General features: G+C 43.1%; 1 protein-coding gene across 1 annotated transcript; it reads right to left on the bottom strand.

The window, feature by feature from the left end:
• Window positions 1-211: 211 nt before the first annotated feature.
• LOC121864564 (glycine-rich cell wall structural protein 1.8-like) lies at window positions 212-6723 on the bottom strand. The gene is made up of 7 exons (XM_042363633.1): window positions 6638-6723; window positions 6199-6465; window positions 5434-6085; window positions 2017-2116; window positions 1032-1461; window positions 490-771; window positions 212-362 (listed from the first exon to the last, which is right to left on the bottom strand). The coding sequence occupies exons 1-7, from the start codon at window positions 6721-6723 to the stop codon at window positions 212-214; spliced, it is 1968 nt and encodes a 655-aa protein (XP_042219567.1).
• Window positions 6724-15842: the final 9119 nt, after the last annotated feature.

Below are 15842 nucleotides of genomic sequence, written 5' to 3'. Positions count from 1 at the left end.
GCGCGTATTGCTATAACGAGGGTCTGGTAGGAGGAAGGGCCCGAGAACCAGAGTCTGTGAGTAATGACGAGGCTCTGGTAGGAAGAAGGCCGAGAGGAGGTGACCAACACAACTGTAAATCAATAGTTATAGGAGGATCCACGATGAAGGACAACATGGTATGAGTCTTATAGAGTTCTATCTCGTTACAGTCTGGTGATGGTTAAGGAGCCTAAGTCCTGCTGGGAGCCTGAGGACGAGGGGCGCTGCCCGCTCCTGCACCCCCAAAGTCTCCACCAGAACCTCCGAAACCTCCACCAGTTGATCCTCCGAAACCTCCACCAGTTGAGCCTCCGAAGCCTCCACCAGTTGAGCCTCCGAAGCTTCACCTCAGTTGAGCCTCCGAAGCCTCCACCAGTTGGAGCCTCCGAAGCCTCCACCAGTTGAGCCTCCAGCCTCCACCAGTTGAGCCTCCAAAGCCTCCACCAGTTGAGCCTCCGAAGCCTCCACCAGTTGATCCTCCAAAGCCCACCAGTTGATCCTCCGAAACTTCCACCAGAGCCTCCGAAGCCTCCACCAGTCGAGCCTCCGAAGCCTCCGCCAGTTGAGCCTATATGACCACGTCCAACTTGAAGCAGCCGCAGCGGCGTCCTCCAGACGAGCCTTCTCGATCTGGGCGATGGCGTGGGCGGGGAGGGGCGGGGCGTGGGCAGCAGGTCAGACTCCACGCGGTAGCCGTACTCGTCTGCTACGAAGTTGAAGTCAGCGGGAGTTCCATCAGGGAACGTAAACCTGCAACCCATAATATTATAATTAGCTTCATCACCAACAGCTAAAGTTTCAAACTATCAACAAAAATATATTTCATCTCTACATCATTGTGTGTTGTTATTGGTTACTCACGACCATCCTCCCTGAGACGCCACGGCGCCAGTCTCTGGGGGCGCCCCTGCTCATGACGACTGATGCCGTCACCAGTCTCGAACCGAAGTTGTAGTTGCCGAACTCATCAGGTCCCTGACGCTCGTCCCTCAGGATGGGGACTACAGGACCTGAGGTTGGTAGCTTCCCCTGGCAGAGCTTCCACCTGCTGCACCCCAAGCCTCCACTTCCTGCTACACCCCAAAGTCACTTCCGCTCCACCCCCGAAGCTTTCCACTTCCTGCTCCACCCCAGCCTCCACCTCCTGCTCCACCCCCGAAGCCTCCACTTCCTGCTCCACCCCAAGCTTCCACTTCCTGCTCCACCCCAAGCCTCCACCTCCTGCTCCACCCCAAGCCTCCACTTCCTGCCCACCCCAAGCCTCCACTTGCTGCTCCACCCCTGAAGCCCACTTGCTGCTCCACCCCCGAAGCCTCCACTTCCTGCCCCACCCCCGAAGCCTCCAACAGAAGAACCTCCGCTGCCTCTCCTTGGTACCATAAAGAGGTAGATGGAGCTCGCGGCCCCACAAACCACCACCAAGGCACACAACACCGCCTTCTGTTGAACACAAGAAAACCTTCACGTCGTCCACCAGTACAATAAAGAGTCGAGAAGTTTTAATTTTTTTAAAAGAAAACCTAAAACAATTCTTAAATTCAATTCCTTTTGGAAACTTACAATAAGAATTCGAATGTCTTTTAATTCAGTCAGCTATCAAACATCAAACTCCCATGGCCTCAGTTCTCTCTCAACGCATTTAGTTTTGTGAACAATGATTACAGAGTTAGAGACTTCAGTAGTTGAATCAGTAAACAACGAAATATGGCTCGTGAAGAATGATGGCGTGGACGCTCAAGTTAATAAGAACATTTACTATAAATGGTTAAAGGAAAATTTCACGTTATGAATCTCTATTGCCAGGTGAAACTGACTTTACTGTATATTACTTGAATAACTCTTAGAAGCATATTTTTCTTGAATTATTTTGGCCAAATGTAATATAGTTGTGGAAGATAAACAGTAAAACACATTAAAAGAGATTTATCGTTATTCTAAAGTACTTTGTTTCTTTTATCAACGCTGAGAATATAAGTTTGTAAGTGGTGCTCTTACCGAGATCATGTTGGCCTGAAAGACAATCGAGAGGAGTGTGGAGTTTCTCATGTGACCCGAGGCTTATATACCCGCCCGACCAGCCCAGACCATCACGACCCTGAAGGTAAAACACTAAAGAAACGGATCCAGTTGAAGGCTTGAGTCAGGCCAGAAGAGAGTTTTTATATATCACCTTCTGGGAGGTCGTGGGCCATACCATTGAGAGCCACACACACACGTGAACAATATATTTAATGTGGATAAAATTAAAGCGAACTACGAAATAGAAGACACAAGAGGCAGCAATATTAGTAGTGTTTTGAAAAATTTATCGTTCAAATTATGTTACTTAACCTATACATCAGTTCCAAATCATTAATGTTTATATAATTTCACTTTACACTCCACAAATAATAATAGTCTTAAGTAAATAAATGAAATAAATCTCCTTTTTCTCGGACACTATTGTTATATATCGATAAACTTGTATAAGGTGAATAAATCTTAATGAATATACTACCTGTAACACCTGACTCTGAGTTATTCATCACCCAACACAATATAAATAAGATTACCACAACAAACTTTTCAAACAGTGAGATATAACTATCTTTATGGGTCAAATATTTCTCAGCTCTGTCATAATTATAAGAGCCAGAAATAGTTGTATACAGTGGGTGTCTCAGGTCAAACCGGTTATCTCACTGTGATGGTCGGGAGATGCAGTACAAGAGAGAGAACAGTGGAACCAGATGGTGGAAATACACTTATTATAACCAGTCACGAGTAGACATCAGTAGCTCTTTATATACACAGTCATCACTCTTAACTATTTCACCATTATGTGTGGTGGTGTAGTGGTTATCCTACTGGTATAAGATACTACCGGTCCCATATTCGAATCCACTGAGGAGATGGTGTTTGTTTTCCAGTGTGAACTAGTACTAGTAGTCTTACCATAAACCTCACCTCCTGGTCATGTGAGCTAGTACTAGTAGTATAACCATAACCTCATCCCCTTGTCATGTGAACTAGTACTATAGTATAACCATAACCTCACCTCCTGGTCATGTGAACTAGTACTAGTAGTATAACCATAACCTCACCTCCTGGTCATGGAACTAGTACTAGTAGTATAACCATAACCTCACCTCCTGGTCATGAGCTAGTACTAGTAGTATAACCATAACCTCACCTCCTGGTCATGTGAACTAGTACTAGTACTAGTAGTATAACCATAACCTCACCTCCTGGTCATGTGAGCTAGTACTAGTAGTATAAAACTCCAGGTTTTCAACCATCCAGAAAATGAGAGAATTGCACCTCCTTCACCTCAACCTGTCTGTGATATACTGTACAGGTCCATTGACTGACGTAATGGGTTCACTTGTGTATTTTTCACACTGTTAAAGTTTGTGTGTGTTGTTTGGTTCCGTACACTGCGTCAACAAGGATGTTACACTATTACAGAGGACAAACAACGACAGGTATATGTAGTAAATAAAACAGTTTAATTTCATAAGTAAGAAGATGTTTGATTCATAATGGAAGTGTTGAGGTCACAAGATCTGGTGTGACAGTCAATTGGTTCCTGACTGGTGATATGGGGAGACAGTTGTGACTGGTGTGTGGAGAGACTGACATGACTGAGTGTTTCACCAGAGAGAACACCTTGATATGCTGCCCAGGTGTTATGTTTTATCTTCTCTACCGCACCACCATGAGGGCGACGCCATCTGTGAGGAGCACACTACGTGTCTTGCCAACACCTTAGCTCACATGATCTACGTGTAAACATTAATCTGTATGTTCACTGTATGTTCCTTCACCTTTCTCTAATGAAGGCTTTTGTTAAACCACCAATGTATGTAATAAGTCATTTATGTCCAATGTATATTTTCAGCCTTCGAACTGCAAACTTTTCAATAAACCGTTTATTATTATTATTATTATTTATTATTTATATGCTAGACTTACTATACTGTATAGATCATCCTTTAATCGGAATGACCTATGTATGTCTGTCATTCATACTATCTTTCTATCTCCATCTCTTCATCCACTTCACATAAATAAGTAATTAACACAACCTCCTCTCATTACAAAGTCAAACCATATATTCTCATCTTACATCTCCAAGGTGCTGACCAAACCTATCGTAAATCCAGACCAGGTTACTCTTCACCCATCTGAAGACGGCACCGTAAACAGCCCACAACCCTCTTCTCTATCACGCGGCGAAGAAACAAATAATTAAAAGAGTTGCAGGAATGTAATGGATGTTCTCCTTCAGTTAACATCATTACATTACGTACATTAACGTTTCTTTTCCTTAGGTGTTTTGTTATCAAATTACCCCTTCACTACGGAGACTACTTTAAAATTTTATTTAGAGTACCCCCACCACCCAACCCCTATACACAAGGGGTTAAAACAATTATGTATATTTAGTTCTAATTCTCTATTTGCCTACTCGTGGTTATATCATTTCCAGTGTGTAACGTTATAAACTCTTTTGCGCCTCAAGACCAAACATTATACCTTAATTACTATTAACCATTTGGCCTACAGTGACAAGTATAACCTGATCCTACAGTGACACGTACAACCTGATCCTACAGTGACAAGTATAACCTGATCCTACAGTGACACGTACAAACTGATCCTACAGTGACAAGTATAACCTGATCCTACAGTGACAAGTATAACCTGATCCTACAGTGACACGTACAACCTGATCCCTACAGTGTCAAGTATAACCTGATCCTAACAGTGACAAGTATAACCTGATCCTACAGTGACACGTACAACCTGATCCTACAGTGTCAAGTATAACCTGATCCTACAGTGACAAGTATAACCTGATCCTACAGTGACAAGTATACCTAATCAGCTCCAGAGGATACAGTGAAAGGGCACAAAGGAAAGAAAATGGTCCCCGCCACTGACCGCTGTACTTCTAACTCAATACAGGTGTCATTGGTGGTGTAGATGGCGTAATTATAGACCACACATTACGTACACTAGATCGAATCATTCCGCTCGATACTTTACCTACAAACTATCATCCAGATAATACAGACAGGAAATATTCTTCTATTTTCAGACTTATCCTACTTGTATTTCCCCTATTACCGCTTGTTAATAAGGTATCAACGGAAATTCATTTTAATATGTCAGTTTAAAATAATATATTTCTTTCATAGGTAAGAGAGTACAAGTAATAAGCGTATGGTGGATATATCCGGTAAGGTAAACAGAGCCTCGGGGTAACATGAGGCTGTGTTGACATGACAGTGGTGGGAGGAGGAAGACCCAGCAGGATGTTACCAACACAACTGAAGGATACATAAAGTGAGAAAGGATTTGTGCTGAAGGACTTCATGGTAGGCGTCTTAGAGAGTCATGTCAACAGTTATAGGATGAAGAGACTCAAGGGGCGCCGTAGAATCTGCTCGGAGTCTGAGGACGAGGGGCGCTGGCCGCACCAGAGCCTCCAAAGCCTCCACCAGTTGAGCCTCCGAAGCCTCCGCCAGTTGAGCCTCCGAAGCCTCCACCAGTTGAACTTCCAAAGCCTCCGCCAGTTGAGCCTCCGAAGCCTCCACCAGATGAACCTCCGAAGCCTCCGCCAGTAGAACCTCCAAAGCCTCCACCAGTTGAACCTCCGAAACCTCCGCCTGTTGAGCCTCCGAAGCCTCCACCAGTTGAACCTCTATGGCCTCCACCAGTTGAGCCTCCGAAGCCTCCACCAGTTGAGCCTCCGAAGCCTCCACCAGTTGAACCTCCGAAGCCTCCGCCAGTTGAGCCTCCGAAGCCTCCACCAGTTGAACCTCTATGGCCTCCACCAGTTGAGCCTCCAAAGCCTCCACCAGTTGAGCCTCCGAAGCCTCCGCCAGCTGACCCTCCATATGATCCACGTCCACCTGAAGCAGCCGCGGCGGCGTCCTCCAGACGAGCCTTCTCGATCTGGGCGATGGCGTGGGCGGGGAGGGGCGGGGGCGTGGGCAGCAGGTCAGACTCCACGCGGTAGCCGTACTCGTCTGCTACGAAGTTGAAGTCAGCTGGAGTTCCATCAGGGAACGTAAACCTGCAACCCATAATATTATAATTAGCTTCATCACCAACAGCTAAAAGTTTCAAACTATCAACAAAAAATATATTTCATCTCAACGTCATTGTGTGTTGTTATTGGTTACTCACGACCATCCTCCCTGAGACGCCACGGCGCCAGTCTCCCCCTGGGGGGCGCCCTGCTCATGACGACTGATGCCGTCACCAGTCTCGAACTCGAAGCTGTAGTTGCCGAACTCATCAGGTCCCTGACGCTCGTCCCTCAGGATGGGGACTACAGGACCTGAAGGTTGGTAGCTTCCCCTGGCAGAGCTTCCACTTGCTGCACCCCCGAAGCCTCCACTTCCTCCTCCACCCCGAAGCTTCCACTTCCTGCTCCCCAGAAGCTTCCACTTCCTGCTCCACCAAGCCTCCACTTCCTGCTCCACCCAAGCCTCCACTTCCTGCTCCACCCCAAGCCTCCACTTCCTGCTCCACCCCCGAAGCCTCCACTTCCTGCTCCACCCCCGAAGCCTCCACTTCCTTACAGTTCCTGCTCCACCTCCCAAGCCTCCAGTTCCTGCACCACCTCCAAGCCTCTAGTTCCTGCTCCGCCTCCGAAGCCTCCAGTTCCTGCTCCACCTCCGAAGCCTCCAGTTCCTGCTCCACCCCCATACCTCCAGTTTGCTCCACCTCTATAGCTTCCACTACAAGAAACTCCACCTTGAGCCTCCAGACACCCCTCCTACACCTCCTGCGTCAGCCTCTAAATCCTGACCCGGACGAGCCCCTAAAACCTCCCCACCCTGGACCACCTCCACCTCCCCTCCACTGCCTCAAGGTACCGTAAGAAGTAGATGGCCTTGACCGTACTGTGCCAGACGCCACCCGACGACCAGTGTACACAGCACACACTTCGCAGGAGGAAGAAACACACACTTCAAGTTACTAGGTGTAATTTATAACTGTGTGTGTTGTGGAGGTGAAAAAAATGAGTACAATCAGCGTTCTCGTTCTGATATAGTGTGTGTGTGTGTGTGTGTGTGTGTGTGTGTGTGTGTGTGTGTGTGTGTGTGTGTGTGTGTGTGCTATAATATTAAACATGAAGTAGACAGACTGAACCTCTTACACAATAGAAACAAAATATATATAAACTTTACTTTGGGAAAATTTCACAAAAGACCAAAAAGAAAAAAACGAAGGTTTTAACTCCCACAGACAACGGTAACAACACATGATCCCATACCAGTGTGTATCTAATTATTCTACCTGACCTCTGACCCTACGGTAAACCATTACCTGGAGATACACTTAGCATCTGCTTTATAAGACTATTAATGACTTCGATTTGGATACTAGAAAGAGGCAAAAAAATACTCTAGATAAATAACTAAATCTAAGAACTAATCTAGAAAACCCACAGATAACTAGAAACTTTCAAAATTATGGTACTATACTGTAACAATGTACATAAAGAACCTATAAGCCAACTGACGGTTATATATATAAAGTACGTTATAAGGAGGTTTCACTGTACGTGTGCTTGTACTTGAAAATATATGAGTCTATTATTACGTTACTGATGTTTGTAATCTGATTTTTCACTACATGGAAATTACTGCATCTTTTGACTGTACACCTGTTAATTAAATCTAACTACAAAATCGGAGCCTGTAATCTGAACTCACTAAATGAAAGGTACTGAACACCTTCTAAATGTACACCTGTTAATAAAATCTAACTACAAAATCAGGATCCTGTAATCTGAACTCACTTAAATGAAAAGGTATGAACACCTTCTAAATGTACACCTGTTAATTAAATCTAACTACAAAATCGGACCGTAATCTGAACTCACTAAATGAAAGGTACTGAACACCTTCTAAATGTACACCTGTTAATTAAATCTAACTACAAAATCGGAGCCTGTAATCTGAACTCACTAAATGAAAGGTACTGAACACCATTCTAAATGCAAATGTACACCTGTTAATTAAATCTAACTACAAAATCGGAGCCTATAACTGAATCCTCTGCTACTAAAAAGAAGGCGACGACGACGAAGACTTACCGACAACATGTTGCTGGGTTGGCGAGGTCAGGTATGTGTTGTGCACCCTGGCCTGACCCTCTTATAACACCAGCCAACAGACCGCCCCATGACATTAAATCAACATCTTGGCTTCAGGAGACCTTCAAGGGGATACAGGGAGGAGGGAATGGGAGGAGAGAATAGAGGTAAAGGAAGGGATGAAGGGGGGGCGTGAGGAGGTGAAGTAGGGAGGAGGATAGGATGGAGAAGAGGTAGTAGAAGGGGGATAGTGGATGAGACGAAGTAGGGATGAAGGGAGGAGGATGAGGAGGTAGAAGAGGAGGAAGAAGAGGAGGAGGAGGAAAGAGACCAAAAAGGTTGGCAGGTGATGAGAAAGAATGAGGTGGCGACATATAGGAAGTGGAAACCAAAAGTAACATTGAGATAACGAAACATAATGGGAGAAGATAACGAGAGAGAGAGAGAAGAGAGACGAAGAGGAAGTAATGAAGAAGATATAGTTAGATAAGATATGACGAATGGGAGGAAATTGGAGATAACGAAGAGAAGGAGAAATAGGAGAAGATAACAAAAAAATGGTAGAAGAAGCAGAAGATAATTAAAGATACAAGAAAAAGGAAGAGTAGGGAGAGAAAAAGAGGAGATGGAGAGAACGAAAGGGAAGGGGAGAGAAAGAAGGAAGGAAGGAAGAAGAAGAAAAAAGGAGAGAAGGGAGAAAACAGAAGGAGGTGGAAGAGTAAAGTAAAGAGGAAAGGGAGAAAGGAAGGAAGAAGGAAGGAGAGGAGAAAAGGAGGAGGGAGGAGAAAGAAGTGGGGAGGGATAAGGAAAATGGGGGAAAGGGGGGAGAGGGGTAAGAGATGTACCAGAGACAAAAAAGTTTCAGTTGATGTGGAAATCAAGTCACAACAAGGCTGGATCAGGTGGGTTAGGTAGTTAGGCAGGTGCTCTTCTGTAGGCATGTTGGGGGCAATCTTGGGGCATTCTTGAGGGCACTTGGGGCATTTCTTGCATGTTGGGGGCATTCTTGGGGATATTCTGGAGGCATTTCTTCATTGGCATCTTCATATTACTCAGAGCTAGACAGGTGTCTTGTAGGCATTTTTGGGCATTTAACTTATATTTGTCTTATTACCCTCGAAAGATCGTTAAGGGGGTATCTTGTAGAGAACTACAAGGTAATTACCTCATCAATTAATGCTTAAAATGGTTCCTATAACAGTAAGCTTTATTTAAGAAATCCTTTGATAAAGTTTTTAAACTTAAGAGCAAAAATACTTCTTTAAAATGTCACAATAACTCAAATGGTAAATAAATATAAGATACAAGGGGATGATGAATAGAATCCACACACACACACACACACACATACATACATACATACATACATACATACATACCATACATACATACCCATCCTCGACACCGGCTCCTACTACCACCTGAGATCCCCTAGCCCGAGAATTGCTGTTAGACACCACAACCGCATCCAGCCCCGTGCACGAACTGATCGCTATAAGAACAGCCCAGTCCAACCATTGTAAAATTATCAATAACTTGTTGACGACCAGTGTATTCACTCCCCAGTAAATACCCTTGCACTGTCACTATGTTGAAATGCCCTGTAGTTTGAGCTTTTCCCCATCTAGTTATTATATATCTTATTTATATCACTTATGTTACTTGTATATTTTCAGCTTATTCTGGCTGCCAAGTTCTTTCAATAAACCGTTATTACATACATACATACATACTACTACTACTACAACTACATCTTTTTTCTTTTTTAAATAACGTGGCCTCCAGCCTCCCCAATAGCCACACCTTCGCCTATTTACCTTAATATTAAATATCCTAATACAACAACTACTACTACTACTACTACTACTACTACACTACTTACTACTACCATACTACTACTACTACTTTGTCACTTGAATCGAGTATGACGATCATCCAGCTATGATACAATATGAGTTATTAGATGTCACCTTCACTGGAGAGGAGGTGACAAAGAGGCCTAGACGGGACCAGCAATGCCATTCACAGATGTTGCACATGTGGAAGACTACATCTAGTGTGGGAGGGGCGGCGGCAGCGTCTTTCCGGTGTTGGCGCTTGTCTCTGCCTTGATATGCAGTCGGGCTAACTCGTAAGTATTGACACCTTCTCGTGTGGTGCCTCCAAGCCTTTCGGTGTAGAGTGATCGTCTTCCAGGTGAAGGGGTCGATTTGACTTTTTCAGGTTTGTCTTAAGACTATCCTATATCTTTTCAGTTGCCCGCCAGCGTTATGTTTACTATTCGTTGGGTGGCTGTAAAGTACTGCTTTGGCAGTTTACTGTCGCCCATGTGGGTAACATGGCCAGTCCAGCGTAGTTGTTCATGGATAATGGTAGCCTCTGATGCTCCTACAGTTGGTGTGCGCGAAAACTGGCATTTGTTCTCTTGTTTCTCAGCGAAGAACTCGCAGGATGGAACGTAGACTACGTTGGTGAAAGTTTCAAATGCTTTGAGGTGCCTCCTGTGTGTGACCCATGTCTCCTGCCCATATAACGGGGTGGGGAGGACCACTGCTCGATATACGCGCAACTTTGTAGATAATTTCAGCTCCTACAGCTGAAGACACAGGTGGAGTCTGCCAAGGCTTGAGACTCACAGATCCTATGTTGAATCTCTCCATCGATTCCGCCCAGTAGTGGTGGACAGGTGGAAGTCGAAATACCGAAAGTGGGTAACATTAGGGGTAGTATCATTAAGCTGATGGGTGGTGGAGGTGGCTGAACCAGGGCGGGCTGAGAAAGAATCTGAGTCTTACGTACAGCATCACCTCAGGCCGAAGTGTGCACTCTTACTCTGCGTAGGAGTTCAGGATCCTGTAGGTCGCGTTCAGTGTGAGCGACAAGGGTAAGGTCGTCTGCATACTGAAGTTCAGTAATGGAAGCTGCCGACACCTTTGCTCTACCTGGAGTAGTCTTATGTTGAAAAGACCCTTCATCCGGCACTCGATGTCCACCCGCCGGCTAAATTGGCACTGGCACGACCTAAGGCAGCCAAGAAATAGAAGAGAGTTGGCAGTACACATCCTTGTTTTACCCCGTTTGGATGGGGAAGAACTCAGACTGTGCCATTGTGGGACACTGCAGTTCATGCCATCGTGAGTTGCCTCACAATGGCGATGAATTTTGGGGGCAGCCAAAACGGCTGAAGGTTCCCAGAAGGCTTCCTGTTGACCGAGTCGAAGGTCTCAGCAAAGGTCGATGAAGGCCATATACAGGTCACGACGCTGTTCTCTGCACTTTTCCTGTATCTGGCGGGCAGCAAAGCTCATGTCAGTGGTGTCACGTGATCTGAAACCCATTAAGATTCAGGGAGAAGTTTTCCGCCCCAGGAAGAAGTCTGTTAGAGTGACTGGAAATAATCTTGCCAGCTACGGACAGCAGTGAGATCCGCGGTAGTTCCACAGTCTCACCATAATACTGCATAAACTACTAACAGATTCCTTTACACTAACTCATTAATGAAGTGTAAGTCAAATAATACCTGAGATGCACAGATGTACAGTGTCTTATAACAGTGGTAAAAACTCAGTGTCATATTTGTGTGCCATATCTCTTAAGACTTCTTATACCACATTAATAAGATTCCATTCTAGGTTAGCTATTATTATTATTATTATTTTATTATTATTAAGAATAGAATCTATTAATGTGGTACGTACAAAGTCTCAAAAGATATAACACTTATCTATTTACTAATTTTATACTCATTCATATCATGAGAGTATACACACATACAAACACTCACATAAACATACACATACGTATATTCATGAAATCATGCACAAATACACACCTAAACATACACACATATATTCAAGAGATTATACACACATAAACATACACATATAAACATATACACATAGGTATATTCTTGAGATCATACACGCATATATACAGTATAGTAATAGCACACCACCTTCAGGCCCCAAGACAGTGTACTTCCTTCGGTTTGTGTGATTGTCACCCTGCTGAGTTCGGTCCCAGAGGTGGGTCAAACAGGATTTTTTACGCCATTTGCCTCTGTCTACCCAGCAGTAACAGGGAGCCTGGCGAGTTGTCCGTCTTCTCGGACTAGTCCTGACACTGGGTCACTCGGCTCGTTAACTCAGGGTGTGGTTGTTACGAGGGGCAACCATTATTATTTATATGTATAATGTATGTATGTATGATATGTATGTATGTATGTATGTATGTATGTATGTATGTATGTACAGTATGTATATACCTATCCTAGTTTATATTTTGATATGCTTGTCATCCTAAAATTACTTTTTTTTTTACTCATATTCAGTACTGTATGATTATGGACGGTAAGGAAATACTGTAGTTAAAAACAGTGATATGTTCAATTATCAATTAAAGCAAATTATGCTTTTATGGTCATTTATTATTATTATTATTATTATTATTATTATTATTTTTATTAAATATTATTTATTATTTATAAATTTTTATTCATTATTATTATTATTTATTATTATTATTATTATTATTATTATTATATTTATTATTATTATTATTATTATTATTATTATTATTATTTTTTCGCCTCCAGTCCCTAATGCGGGTTAGTATTACCTGTGCCTTGGTGAGCTAATCACGTATTAAAAAAGTTAAAGTTCTCAGACTATATTGAAGATCGTACTGTGGGCGGTGGTCAACACGTCAAAGGTTAAGCGTACATTAGTTTACGATGAATTTGACTATTAAAAAGTATTTGAATTATCTGAGGAGCAGATGACCCAGCTTGTTTCACCTCAATATTAAACACCATAAGCCATCACCGCCAACACAGCAACCATCATCACCTCTACCACAACCATCACCACCTCTACCACAACCATCACCACCTCTACCACAACCATCACCACCTCTACCACAACAGTAAGCATATCACCATTAGCATCCCCAAACCACACTAAATCGAGAATCGGGTGAACTGAAACAAGACATGGCTGAAGACAGAAGTTGATGGATGTGTCTCGTAAATCGTAACTCCTTGTCAGAGTCTAAAGTCAGGACTGAGAATGTAGTCACAGAGAAGAACTTTGTTGACACATAGCAGGAGAGGAGCGAGATATTACACATCCATACATACATACATACATAGTCCTCACTAAGTGACTGCAGGCCTGGTGGTCCACTTGTGTCCGCATTAAGTGGTCAGCGGTGTATGCTATTACTATACTATTATATAAATGTATGATCTCAAGAATATACCTACGTGTGTGTATATGTTTATATGTGCATATGTTTGTATATTCTAATGAATTTTGTATACTTTAGCATACCTCGTGAATCTATGTATGTATATTAAAATGTTTATACAGTATTTTGGCCGTGTGTGTATGAAATAATTTTGACACGTATACATACAAACAGATATATAAAAACACCACCCACCCACACACCAACCCACCCACCCACCCACCCACCCCACACACCGACCCATTCCTTCCCCCACTAAGTCACCCACACAAACCCACCCCACACACACACCCACCCACCCACCCACCCACCCACACACACCCCATTCCTTCCCCACTAAGTCACCCACACACACCGATTTTCTCCCAGCTCATTTCACTCTACTCTACTGAAAGACTCTCTAGCTATCGGATATAAGCTGGGATGTAGGACAGCGGTGATGAGGTGTTTTAGAGAACCAGTTCCTCAGTTCTCCCTCAGCAACACACACACACACACTCCACACACCTTCGTCGGCTCACTAAATTAGAATGGCCAAGTTGATATTTCTTTTGTTGTTTTTGTTCGACGTCAATTCTCCTTTTACTTTATATCTGTAATTGCTGTTACCTGTAGTTTTACCTGTAACTTTAACTGTAACCGGTAAAAGTAGCTGTAGATGTGACTATTTGTAACTGTATCTCTTTACCTGTAACTGTGATTTGAGTTGCAATCCTACATGTAATTTAATTTGTTTCTGTACCTGTAGTTACACCTGTATTAACAATTTCAGTCGCCCTGTAACTGTACCCGCACCTGTAACTGTACCCGCACCTGTAACATTATTTATTCCTGTATTTGCATGTGTACTGTACCTTCTCCCTGTTTACGAATCTGTATTTATACCTGTACCTGTCAGCATCTATTATATCTCTTACCACCTGGTCATTTGTAAACCCTGAGAGGCAGATAATCATACCTGGCTGTCTTGAAATGCCATGTACAAGGGACGACCCACCTGTAACCCTACCTGTGGCCAGAGTTCAGGTGGAAAGTGAATTTTAAGAACAGAATTCATTGTTAAAAAAGAATATCCCTACCTTTGTAATTTGATATATGGCCTTAATATAACGATTATAACAGTAGAAAAGTATTAATATTATACCCGAAAATACTTCCCCACAAAAAAAATATTACACTGCACTACTTACCCTACAAAAAACACCTTAACTTTACATTAACACCAAATTAGTAAAATAGATAACTTGTAGTTTACTATAACCAGAAATACACTGGTGGAAAGCAAAGTTCAGGGCCGGACATTAGACTTTAAAAGTATATATATATTTCTCTATCTGTAACACTAATACCTATTATATTAAGAGCCACGCATATGGACATTAAAATCCACTTGGTACTGTCGACATGTAGAACAAAGAGACCCTGAATAGGAAAGCTGATTGTAACTACTGTAAAAAAAAGTTAAATCAAATCACATTAAATAATCTACAGTTGTTGGTCTCTCTCTCTTTCTCTCTCTTCCTTCCTTCTTTTATTCAACCTTCCTCCTTTCATTCCTCTTCTTACTCCTCTGTTTCTCGACCCTAAAAGTGTCTAAAGTTTTGAAGGTATACGAGCGTTATTTCTTTCTCTCTCTCCCATTCCTTCTCTCCTTCCTTCCATCCTGCCTTTTCCCTCTCCCCACACCTGGTTACGGAGAGGATCATAAATCAAACCAAGACTCACATATAACGTCTCTTAAACACTAGTTCTACGGCCAACCCACCCAAGGTCTTACACACTGCCAGGGGCTGAAGAAGGAGAGAGAGAGAACACCTGTAGGTTATTGAGACATTTATCACACCTGAGGACGGTAATTGATGCAGAAGAGAGAGAGAGAGAGAGAGAGAGAGAGAGAGAGAGAGAGAGAGAACACCTGTTGATTATTGAGTACATTTATCACACCTGAGGACGGTAATTGATGGTTACTATAATCCAAATAATCATCCTATTGGACACTTGAGATCCGCCTACCCCTTTAGTTACTGTATAACCAGGTAGATTACATTAAAAGGTGTATTTATTGTTTACAGAGATGGAAGCCTAAAAGAGCAGGTAACCTTATTTATTTTACCTGATGATTAAACACCTTAATGCTATACCTTGGGGAGGGGTTAGGTTAGGTTATGTGAGGTTCGGTCAGATACAACCCCAGTCGACCCAATCTGCACAGGTACCTGTCTAACTCCAGCTAACATTATATCCCTATATACCGAAGGTTTAGTATGCGTACTATATCCGCACTGCTCTAACATGAAGCTAATGTCACCCACTGGTTTAGTATGCAGTGTACTATATCCGCACTGCTCTAACATGAAGCCAATGTCACCCACCGCGGTTTAGTATCCAGTGTACTATATCCGCACTGCTCTTAAACATGGCTAATGTCACCCACCAAGGTTTAGTATGCAGTGTACTATATCCGCACTGCCTTTAA

The sequence above is a fragment of the Homarus americanus genome, unplaced genomic scaffold, assembly GCF_018991925.1.
Source record: "Homarus americanus isolate GMGI-L3 unplaced genomic scaffold, GMGI_Hamer_2.0 scaffold40212, whole genome shotgun sequence".
Classification (NCBI taxonomy): Eukaryota; Metazoa; Arthropoda; class Malacostraca; order Decapoda; family Nephropidae; genus Homarus; species Homarus americanus.
The sequence above is the reverse complement of the archived record's forward strand: the minus strand, read 5'-3'. Positions and strand labels throughout refer to the sequence as shown.

Coding starts and splice junctions, on each gene's coding strand:
- LOC121864564 (XM_042363633.1), bottom strand. CDS start 6,723: ATGGGGGTGGAGCAGGAACTGGAGGCTTCGGAGGTGGAGCAGGAACTG. Junction 6,466..6,637: donor CAGGAACTAGAGGCTTGGAG/GTGGTGCAGGAA, acceptor TTGGTGGAGCAG/GAAGTGGAAGCTTCTGGGGA. Junction 772..1,031: donor GGGGAAGCTACCAACCTCAG/GTCCTGTAGTCC, acceptor TATGGGTTGCAG/GTTTACGTTCCCTGATGGAA.